Genomic DNA, 11,951 nt, shown 5'->3' with positions numbered 1-11,951 from the left:
TAAATAAAGATCTCCAAACCCTTAACAGCTTTGTATAAGTCCCCTCAAGTCGAGATATGGTAATCTTTAAATATACGGTGCAGGTGGCAGGTATAGAGATCTTCAGGGTGCTTTTCATTATAAAAGTTCAAAGAATAAATCAACACTATATCGATAATGAAAACCTGTGTAGTCAATCAACAATTAATCATGGCCTATGAAAGCACACAGAGCAAAGCGTTCCATAATACACATCTCAGACTGACTCAGGTGAAGTAAAGAAACTCAAAAGAGCTATATATTCGTTACCAAAGAGTGAATTATTAACATACACTAGAAACACGTATATAAAGCCATATCAAGAAGAAGAAAAAGAACTTGACCCTTTAAAACAAGCCATGAAATCCCAAAACATACTAAACACACCTTAGACTTCGAGATTAATTAAGAACACCCATGGAGTCACTCACATATACAAGCACACACAGTTAGAAATATTTCCCAGGAACATGTATATAAAACCTTGAGAAGAACTAGAGAGCTATGACATCACGGTTACGTCATCACTTCAAGGTGTAAACAAACAAGGAACTCCAGGTGGCCTGTTCCCACCCTCCTTCTTTACCTTACTGACCTATCCCTGGCCTTCCCTGGTGATCCCTAAGGCCCCTGAACACCCCATCAGCCATGAATCTCCCAGCACAAGCCCTCAGCATACTGGACACGGCTCTCAGGGTACCGCCGCTCTTCGTAATGGATGAAATATTAAAATCTTGCTTCGGGTTCTCTAACAATATACACGCCAGGTAAGTTTTGCGCCCCGGTCCCGTCAGGTGGCCTTCCCCCAGGCTCCTGAGTGCTTAGGTGGCTAGGGGCACCTCAGAGTGACTTTCTGTGAGGTTATGTTTGTGTAGCATGTGTGTGCATGGATTATTTTCAATTCTTTATTTTTCATCACAGTATTCAGACCCTATTCTTCCAACTAGTGGTGTTCTACGTGGCCTTTATAATTGAGAGTATAAGTATTAATGTCTAAATATGTCTAATGCTTGCCAGAGTATAGTGTATGAAAATATTGTCAAACTAATGATTATAAAGTTCTTTTTTCGTTATTTGTGTGGGTGTGTGTATAGAAGTGAATTTTGGGGGTTTTGTTCTTGTTTTCTGAGGAAAATTGTGCTTTGGTTCTCTCTCTCTTGTATATTTCTGTGTGCATGGGTGAATAGGGTGTGTGTGTTGAATTATAACATAACATAAATAATAGGATAACAAAGGGCCACCAGGGCCCATCTAGGTTATCCTGTATCAGTCGCACAGCGACCTCGTCATCAGTACTTAAAGATACACTTACAAGTACACAATACATTATATACTAATTCTAAATATTTGGCCCATTAACAGGGCTAAGTCCTGCAGCGAAATCCTCTACAATCTGTGATCCCCATACATGGGGATCATGTCTTGTTTAACTATAGTAAATTTCTTATAAAAACTATCATGCAGTGCTATACATAATTATAAATCTAATAAATTTAAGTGCTTATCTAATCTGTTTTTAAACATTGTCAAACTAGTGCTATTTACAACCGTCTCTGGCAATGCATTCCAGAAGTCTACCACCCTATGACTAAAGAAATATTTTCTTATATCTAACCTGCAGCCTTGCTTTCTAATCTTCCTGCCATGATTTCTAGTCCTATTTCCCTCCTCTAAGGTAAAGAAAGATCTCACATCTATGTAGTTTGTATCTGAGAACATTTTAAATAACTCTATCATATCCCTCTTATACATCTCCTCTCAAATGAAAACATGTTTAATTCCTTTAATCTATCTCTATACTCCAGGCGCTTTAATGCTGGTATCATCCTAGTTGCTCTTCTCTGAACTGCTTCTAACATGTTGATATCCTGCCTATAATGGGGTGACCAGGCCTGTATGCAATACTCTAAATGGGGCCTAACATAGGAATTATATAAGCTACGCACCACTTCCTTACTTTTATAACTAACATTTCTATTTATAAAACCCAGGATCCTATTTGCCCTATTTCTTGCTTCTAAACATTGCTTTGAAAATTTCATAGTCCTGTCTATCACTACTCCTAAATCCTTTCCTTCCTCTACTGCCTCTAGCCAACATCCCTCCATCTCATAGTTAAAGTTTGTGTTGTCTTTACCTAAATGCATAACCTGACACTTTTAGAATTAAACTCCATCTGCCACCTGTCTGCCCATGCTATCAGCCTGTCCAGGTCTCGTTGTATTCTGTAATTGTCCTTTTCACCCTGTACTGCACATGCTATCTTAGTATCATCTGCAAACTTTGATACTTTGCTACTAATTCCTATATCTAAATCGTTAATGTACACCAAGAAAAGAAGAGGTCCTAGCACTGATCCTTGGGGTACCCACTAACCACTTCCTTCCACTCAGACATTGCCCCATTTAATACTACTCTCTGTTTCCTATCAGAAAGCCATTCACTAATCCAATCAACTAACCTACCCCCTATCCCATGTAGTCTCAATTTGTACACTAGCCTCCTATGCGGTACCTTATCAAACGCCTTGCTAAAATCTAGATATATAACATCTATGCTATTTCCATCATCTAACTCCTTGGTAATATATTCTAAGATATCGAGCAAATTTGTAAGACAGGACCTCCCTGATCTAAAGCCATGTTGGGTATCTCTAATTAATCTATTCTCATTTAAATGCTCCCAAATACTACCCTTAATGATTTTCTCTAGTATCTTACATACTATACTAGTTAAACTGATCGGTCTATAATTATTCGCATCATCCTTCCTACCTTTTTTTAAATATTGGAGTAACATTAGCTAACTTCCAGTCCTGAGGTATCTCAGCAAACCTAAGTGATCTTTCAAAGATTAACTTAAGTGCTTCAGAAATACTGTCTACACCCTCCCTAAGTACTCTGGCATGTAGCTCATCAGGACCACTAGCTTTCCTATCGTCTAGTTCAAGAATAAATTTCCTAATAATTCCCGGTTTTATATCAATATTTTCTAAAGCTCTTAAACTACTCGTCGCACTGTTTGTAACAGGATTTCCTATTCTTTCCTAGTAAATACTGAAGAAAATTGTTCATTCAATAATTCTACTATGTCTTCATTTTGATCCACTACTACACCATCTTTTCTGAGTGGTCCAATCCTATCCTTATTTCTTTTATCACTGACCTTGTAATAACTATATAATTTTTGGGATCTTTACTCCCAGCTCTAGCTAGTTTTATCTCTGCCTGCCTTTTACTTTTTTTATAACCTTACTCAAATCATCCCTGACCTGTCTGTACCTAATCAAATCTACATCTTCCCACTTTTCTGCAACTCTCTATATGCCCTCTTCTTCTCTCTGATCTGGCTACCTATCTCATGAGTCCACCATAATGGCTTCCTGTTTCTCTGCCTTATATCTTTGTAAGGGATACACTGCATCACTATACCCTTTACTACAACCTTAAAAATATCCCACATCTCCTGTGCAGTTTTATTTCCAAAACTATCTTCCCAGTTTACCTCTCCTAATAACTGACGTAACCTACCATAATTGCCTTTCTGATAGTTTGGGACTCTAGTCTTATTCACTATATTATCCCTACTGGAATTAATGATAAATCTAATTATATGATGGTCACTGTTTGCTAAAGTCTCTCCTACCTCAACTTCCTTTAAACAATGCTCAATATTTGTTAGTACTATGTCTAAAACCTTCCTCCCCCTAGTAGGTTTATCTACCATCTGCACTAAATAGTTATCCTGAAAACTTTCCATAAACTTATTTTCACTAGCATCTCCTACCATCCTCTCCCAGTTTACTGACTTAAGATTAAAATCCCTAAGATAATTGTCTGACTAGTACACCCCCTATTTATCTCATCTACCATAAGGTTGTCTACATCTGCTGACTGGTTAGGTGGTCTATAAAAAGCTCCTACTCTAATAACCTTACTTTTGTTTACTCTAACATCCAGCCATAAGGACTCTACTCTGTTATCTACCTTAATACCATTAACCTGACTGGAAATGAAGGATTTTTTTACATAAATAACTACTCCTCCACCTATCCTACCAATTCTCTGGTGTAAATACATAATGTATCCATCTACTTCATATTCTTTCCTATTTTCCTAAACTTTTCCTCATTTACCCATGCCTCTGTGACACATACAACATCTAAGTCCTCCTCAACTATATAACTAGATAACTCGTCCTTCTTGTTCCTAAGACTCCTGGCATTTACATAAAAACATTTAAGTCCTGCTACCTTCCTAGATGCTGTCTCCTTATTTGGAATCCTAATCTTATTCTCTCCTATTTGCACCTGGAAATCTTTCCTAATCTTTTCACTATCTCTGTTTATCCTATCTAATTTATGTCTAGCATCTTTCTTCTGGAATGCATTTGCTACCTCACCCCCTACACTCCATCCCAACTCCCCTCCAGACATCCACTCAGCACATCCACACCCTTCCTACTCAGATGCACACCATCCCTAGCATACAAATCCCTTCGCCCATAGAACCTATCCCATACATCCACAAAGCTGACACCCACATCCTTACACATCCCTTTTACCCGATCATTCACACCAATGGCTCTAGACAACCATTCCTGCTAACATACACACGAGGCAAGATTCCTGACACTACACACCTCCTACCACTCTCCCTTATCTTGCCTAACATTTCCCGAAATCTTGCCACTAACTCCTCCGACCCACCTGCTCTGACATCGTTCCCACCTACGTGCAAAACTACTACACCCTCCTCTCCATCCCCCAACCCTCTTCTGCACCTCCTCACTCACTGCCTTCACACCTGCACCAGGCATACACACGTTCGTCCTCCTATCCCTGTCTTTCCCACAGAAAGTGCTATCTAAATACCTAACCTGAGAGTCACCCACCACACACACCTGAGGTGTGCTAGGCACAACCTCCTCCTCCTCTCCTCTACCCCTTCTTTCTCCTTTCACTCACCACAACCACTTCATTCACTCCACTCTCACTCTCCCCTCCCCTCCAACAAACCGAACCTATTTTCACACTCAACAGGTTTAGTCCTATCCTCCCTAACTGCCTCCGCTTTCCTTCCCTCGCAACCTGCCATCTCTGCCCATCCTGACTACTATCTTTCCCAGTCTGGCTCGCCTGCTCCCTCTTCCCCACTCTGCTCTTCCCGACAGAGGGCCAAGCCACCCTGTCGCCCTCAGAAGGTCCAACCTTCGGCCTAACACTGATCTCCTGCCTAATTTTTTCCACTGCCTCCCCAAGCCTCTTAACCTCCTCCTTCAACTCAAAGATGAGAACTTCGTTCGCACTTTTCCCCTCACTTAGCTTTCTGATTTCCTCTCGCAATTCTCGGTGCTCAAGAGAAAGAACTAAATTCTCGCTCTTGAGCCTACACACCATACACTCAGAAAAGTCAACGACCTTCCTGTCATGCCCACACATCTCACACACAACAAACTCTCCCAATCCCACCTCAACACTCTCTTTCACGCACTCAATCACACTCTGATATACCTCAGTAGCTACCGCCATACTAATTTACAATCTGTTAACTCACAAACAAATAAAAATACTTGGTGACGGGGGGGGGGAACCGCGGTGGTGGGGGGCCTAAGTGAGGTCAACTAATCCTCTTTCAAGGTCAACTTGACGGTTACAAGCCTAGTCTCCTCGCTCTACCAAAATATTTTTAGCTCACAAACACTGATTCTAACCACTATTTCACTCTAATCTAACACTTGCAGTACACACTTTCACTTCACTAACACTCAAAAGCACCACACACAGACACCAAGCACAAACACCACTCGCTAACTATAAAAACAACAGCCAAAAACGGAACGCACACACAACACGTCCACTCGCCACCGCAGCTACGCTGTGTGAAGTTAAGTTAGTATGTTTAAGATATGAATTGTGTCCTGTGAAAGTTATCTTGTCTTGTTTTGTCTTGTGTCTCTCATAGGGCTATGATGGGTTGGGATGACAAAAAGTGTCTGTAAATGAGATGTGTGGATATGAAAGTTGTGAAGTAAATGCATGTGTGTAATTCACCTCGGTTGTCTGCTGGTCACCCAGCCAGTCTTCCCATTACGGAGCGAGCTCAGAGCTCATAGACCAATCTTCGGGTAGGACTGAGACCACACCAACTCACACCGGGAAAGTGAGGCCACAACCTCTCGAGTTACATCCTGTACCTATTTACTGCTAGGTGAACAGGGGCTACATATTAAGAGGCTTGCCCATTTGCCTCGCCGCTCACCAGGACTCGAACCTGGCCCTCTCGATTGTGAGTCGAGCGTGCTAACCACTACATTGTATATGTGTGTGTGTGTGTGTGTTTGTGTGTGTGTTTATGGATGAAATTGTGAACAAGGTATAACCACTTTTGGAATTTTGTAGTCAAGCTTTTGTCCTCCGAGTAAGTCTCATTTTAATTGTATAATCTAATAGTCAAGTGAAAACATGTATATATTAATTAGATATTGTAGAGAGAGAGAGAGAGAGAGAGAGAGAGAGAGAGAGAGAGAGAGAGAGAGAGAGAGAGAGAGAGAGAGAGAAAATCTAAGGGAAAAAATATTAATGAAAAAAGAAATGTTGGTCACAATGAAATAAGAAAAAACATTATAGGAAGTTGTCTGCAGTACCACACCTTCATTTACACACACATAAAAAAAATGATTACAACAATATGTCCGCAATTGGAGTATGCAGCATTACTGTGGTCATCAAAGCTAAAAAAAAAAAAAAAAAAAAAAAAAAAAAGGAAAATAAATGAATAAATCAGGAAGCCAGAAAGAATTGAGAAAGCTGCAACAAAAAACCTCACAAACTTAAGAGAATACAGTTATGAAGAGACGTTAAAGAGTTTGGGATTAACTACACTAGAGGAAAAGAGGCAAAGAGGTGATTTGATACCACTATATAGGGTATTAGGATAGAGAGGTTTGATAGTGATGATCCTATGAGACCATGATGTGAGGAGTACCAGAAAGCATGGAATGAAACTGAAAATGACTGATTGCAGAAGAGACATCAAGAAGTACAGCTTTTCTCACAAAAGTATAGCAGTGTGGAGTTGGCTGGCTGGATTGGTGGATAGATGGATGGCCGGCTGGCTGGCTGGTGTTGTATGACTCATGGCATAGATGAGTCTGGAAAAGTGAAACTGACTCACTGACTGATAATCATTTTACTCTAGGCTTTTCCTTTTGGGTTTCTTTTTTTCTTCTTTTTCTACAGTGTATGAATAACAATGATTGCATAGTAATATTGTCAATTACTACCTAGTGATGTTACTTCGCTTCTCTTTTGTCCATTTCACTTGACTCAGAGGTTGGTACCATGCATAAGTCTCCTGTTTTTCCTTTTTTTTTTTTTTTTTTTTCAATGATACAAAAATAGTAGACTGGGAAAAGAATAAGATGAATAAATAAACAAATTACAAATAGAATATCAAGACATTCCCTTCTTTCGGCAGATATTCAAGCTTCTTTGTTGATGAAAACCCATTCCTCAATGATGAAGGGTTCGGACACCTGCAGAGCGAGGAACTGAAGCACTGGCCAGCTGACAATGACACCACAGTGGAGCTCGAAGACTACCCAATGTTCTCTACTATTGCTCTCACACTTGCCAAAATACTCATGTTTATATTAGGTCAGTCATGCTACAAATTCTGCCTGTATGTCATATCTTTGTCATATGCTGTGTTTGTAAGATACGAGAGGGTAAACCATCCATTGTCACTCACACATTTGCTAGAATACTGATGTTTGTATTAAATAGTAACTAGTAAGTCAAGCAAGTACATTAATTATTTACTTTCACTTCTAAGCTGCATAATGTCAGTTCTTGCTGTGTGCAGTTCAGGTATATTTATTCATATATTTAGTTATCATCCGTGTTTAATTGATTCATCAGGCTCCAATGGAAGTAATTGGAGCTTTAGTTGACTTCTGATGATATAATTTATTGATTTTTTTTGTTGAAATCCTAATGAAGTCTGAGGAATTTGAGGTCCAGGGGTCCATTGTATGAATTATCTATACGAGAGGAAAAATTAAGTGTACTATCTATAATTGTTCCTAAATATTTGTATTCCTCTACTATTTCAACAGTTCCATCATTAATTACCAAAGGTTTATGTTGTATGGGAATTTTACTAAAATCAATGATCATTTCCATAGTTGTGTTAACAATAAGTTCTGAAAAATTTTCTTTACACCATCATGTGCTGCAACTGTTAACTTCTTGTCCATAACTAATGTCATTATTTACACCGAGAGAAACTATGGCAGTGTCACTTGCATATTTACATTTCTTATTACAGTCATTTGTATTTTTGCAATCATCGCTATATAGAGAAAAACAATAGAAGTGACAATACTTAACTCTGAGGTGTGCCTTTAGTTGTCACCATGAAGTCATAGATTTGTACTTGAAGTTTTATGAATTGCACTCTTCCTAACAAGTGATGGACTCATGTTAAGACCTAGGAGTTTTTGTATTAGTATATGAATATGCATAGTGTTCAAAGCATATGAAGATCAACAAACAATACCGTAGCAAAGTGATTACTGAATTTATTGTTAACATTTTCCAAAAATTTAAGTATATGATTTTATAAACAGATAGTGTAGCATCTTCCACGTACATATATTTTTTATAGGCAAATTGGTATATATCTATCTGGTCTTTCTCTTTAAATTACTGGAATTTTTCAACAACACTTTCTAAACATTTTGAAATACTACAGTTGCTTTAGTTATCCTGGCGTGGTGTTACTCACGATGGCTTGCCTTGCTTTGCAGTATACTTACTAGCAACAGTGGTGTTCCTGCTGAGCTCCCAGCGGCTGGTGCAGGTGTATTTGGTGGTGGGCAGTGTGGTGGTGGTGGTTGTTGGATACCAGCTCAATGTGGCCACCCTGTTGTACCTGGCCTCCCCCCCACACTGCGATAATCCTCCCCTGCTGTACAGCCTGCTGTCCCTCAACACCACAGCCATCCAGGGCAGTGGCACCACCATCACCACCTTGGGTGCCAATTACCTGTGTCAGGGTGGCTTGGGATACCTGTTCACCTTGCTGCACTCAGGGCCAACACATCCGCTGCTGTACCGCCTCCTCATCCTTTCCTTCCTCACCCCGAGCTTCTCCCTGTTGCTGCCACTCCCCGACGCTGTCCTCTCCGCCGTGCCACTGTTTGCTGCACTGCTGCCGCTGGCTACCGTCAAGTACGGAGTGGCATACAGGGCAGCGGCCGGTTGCCGGGTGGTAGCAGGCGGCTACCAGTACGCCCGCACCGTCATGAGGGAGTTCGGCCTGCACTCGCTGCTGGAGAGTGAGTGGGTCCGGCTCAATGTGCCCAATGTGCTGCGCACCTTCTGGCTGGTGCGCACCTCCAACCATGTGACTGTGCTGCTGGGGGACTTCATGCACGCCCGGGGAGAGCGACAGTCCCTGTGGGAGCTGGACGCGGCAGCACTGTACGTCATCTTCAAGGCAGTCATGACGCAGGGCTGTGAGACAGCCGTGGCACTGCTGGGCATGACCAGTGTGGTGTCATACGCCAGCCATTACGTGAGTGTGGCCTTCCAGATGGTGCTGTTGACGTCGGAGGATGATGACCGCAGTATGGGAACGGTGTGCGCCATCCTGTTCTTCATCCTGGCGGAGCAGAGCGGCCTCACCGTCATGGAGGGTGAGAAACGCTTTGTTAGGCTGTGCCGCAACTTCTGCCTCCTGTTCACCGCCATGTTGCACTTCATCCACAACATGGTGAACCCGGTGCTCATGTCCCTCAGCGCCTCCCGCAATCCTGCACTGTACCGCCATGCCCGGGCCCTGCTGGTGTGCTGCTTGCTGGTGCTGCTGCCAGCCGCCCTGCTCTACCTGCTGTGGTCCTGCTACCCGCTGTCCACCTGGCTGCTGGCCGTCTCTGCCTTCTCTGTGCAGGTGGTGGTCAAGACGCTGGTGTCTGTGCTGATCTACGCATTGTTCCTGGTGGATGCCTACCGTGCCGCCTTCTGGGAGCGGCTGGACGACTACGTCTACTACATCCGCGCCTTTGGAAACAGCGTGGAGTTTGTGTTCGGCATCCTGCTGTTCTTCAATGGTGCGTGGATCTACCTGTTTGAGTCTGGCGGGTCCATCCGCGCCTTCATGATGTGCATCCACGCCTATTTCAACATTTGGTGTGAAGCGCGCAATGGCTGGACGGTGTTCATGAAGCGCCGCACTGCCGTCAACAAGATTAACTCCCTGCCCGAGGCGTCGGCATTGCAGCTGCAACGGCATGATGACGTGTGTGCCATCTGCTTCCAGGCGCTGCACAGTGCTCGCATCACCCGCTGCAGCCACTACTTTCACAGTGTGTGCCTGCGCAAGTGGCTCTATGTGCAGGATTCCTGCCCACTGTGCCATGAGACACTCTACAAGGTGGAGGTGCCTGAGGACCAGCAGCAGCAGCAGCAAGGCGGTCAGGAGGAGGGCATGGGGAACATAGTGGCTGACGGACCACCGGCACAGGCCCCGGGCGAGCCCCAGCTGGGAGAGGAGGTCAACCCACCGGTGTGGGGTCAACAGGACATTGATCTCATCCTTGGGGAAAATATGGCTGGCAGACAAGTGGTGGTGGACCAGGAGGTGGGGGAGGCAGTGCTGCAGTCCCCACCACTGGACCCCCCAGCCCCAACCTCCCAAGAGGGGCCAGGTGGAGACACACAGCATGACAACAACAGAATGTTCAACCTCAGATTGCGTAGAGGCCACATGATTGACCAGGACATAGGTCAGCAGTAGTTAGTGAAGAGTTCCAGGCTGTCCTCTCCTTTCCCTCTCCATGGGTGACTAAAGTCTGCTGCTGAGAGAGAGAGGGGGAGAGAGAGAGAGAGAGTGAGAGACACATTTGTCTAGTACTATATAGGCACAATTCATTGCATGTTCACCAAACACTGTATGCAGCAGCAGCAGATAATGTTGTGTTGACTGGTACTGTATGCTTGATCTTGTGTGTGTGTGTGTGTGTGTGTGTGTGTGTGTGTGTGTGTGTGTGCAAAATACTGAAGGTGGTGTAGCAGCAGCAGCACTGCTCACACTGTCACACTGTCAGACAGTCAGACATAGCCTGCCTGCCTTATACCAAAAAATGGTTTTCATTTGACACATGTGATATAATTTTAGGGTTATTTTATTTTAAATTAAAATTTTCATAAGGTTACTACTAAACCTTTATTTGTAAATATTAAGGGACTCATATTGTAATATGACTTGCTGTAATGATGTTTCTATTGTGTGATTGTTATAAATATATGTATGGCTTGTGAGTTGTACAAAGAGGTTTACTTAATACCAGCTTTGTATTAAGTATTTGTATGTATATATGATACTCTTAGGCTTGTAGTGAGTTACAACTTTTCTATGGTAGTAGCAACCATTATTGATTGGGAATATCAGCCAGCCAGGGTGTGAATGATGCATGCACAACTTTTGTACCATCAACTCCTACAGGCCACTCTGGAAAGTGCCAATGGCCCACATGCACTATTGACACTACACTAACCTGGTATTGCCTGAATGATGAAGACACTGTGTGTGTGTGTGTGTGTGTGTGTGTGTGTGTGTGTGTGTGTGTGTGTGTGTTTCACTGTTTGATCTGCTGCAGTCTCTGACGAGACAACCAGACGTTACTCTACGGAACGAACTCAGAGCTCATTATTTCCGATTTACAGATAGGCCTGAGACCAGGCACACACCACACACCGGGACAACAAGGTCACAACTCCTCGATTTACATCCCGTACCTACTCACTGCTAGGTGAACAGGGGCTACACGTGAAAGGAGACACACCCAAATATCTCCACCCAGCCGGGGAATCGAACCCCAGTCCTCTAGCTTGTGAAGCCAACACTCTAACCACTGAGCTACCAGGT

General features: G+C 42.9%; 1 protein-coding gene across 1 annotated transcript; it reads left to right on the top strand.

The window, feature by feature from the left end:
- Nucleotides 1–528: 528 nt before the first annotated feature.
- Nucleotides 529–11,350, top strand: LOC123512771 (protein TRC8 homolog). The gene is made up of 3 exons (XM_045269346.1): nucleotides 529–785; nucleotides 7,497–7,675; nucleotides 8,830–11,350. The coding sequence occupies exons 1-3, from the start codon at nucleotides 667–669 to the stop codon at nucleotides 10,818–10,820; spliced, it is 2,289 nt and encodes a 762-aa protein (XP_045125281.1). The 5' UTR covers nucleotides 529–666; the 3' UTR covers nucleotides 10,821–11,350.
- The last annotated feature ends 601 nt before the right edge of the window (nucleotides 11,351–11,951 follow it).

The sequence above is a fragment of the Portunus trituberculatus genome, chromosome 34 (genome assembly GCF_017591435.1).
Source record: "Portunus trituberculatus isolate SZX2019 chromosome 34, ASM1759143v1, whole genome shotgun sequence".
Taxonomy (NCBI): Eukaryota; Metazoa; Arthropoda; class Malacostraca; order Decapoda; family Portunidae; genus Portunus; species Portunus trituberculatus.
This window is presented reverse-complemented; position numbering and strand designations above follow the sequence as displayed.

Excerpts from the sequence above, each read along its gene's own strand:
- LOC123512771 (XM_045269346.1), top strand. The coding sequence starts at position 667 with ATGAATCTCCCAGCACAAGCCCTCAGCATACTGGACACGGCTCTCAGG. Across the intron at positions 786-7,496 it reads TCTAACAATATACACGCCAG|ATATTCAAGCTTCTTTGTTG; the intron begins GTAAGTTTTGCG and ends TTCTTTCGGCAG. Across the intron at positions 7,676-8,829 it reads AATACTCATGTTTATATTAG|TATACTTACTAGCAACAGTG; the intron begins GTCAGTCATGCT and ends CTTGCTTTGCAG.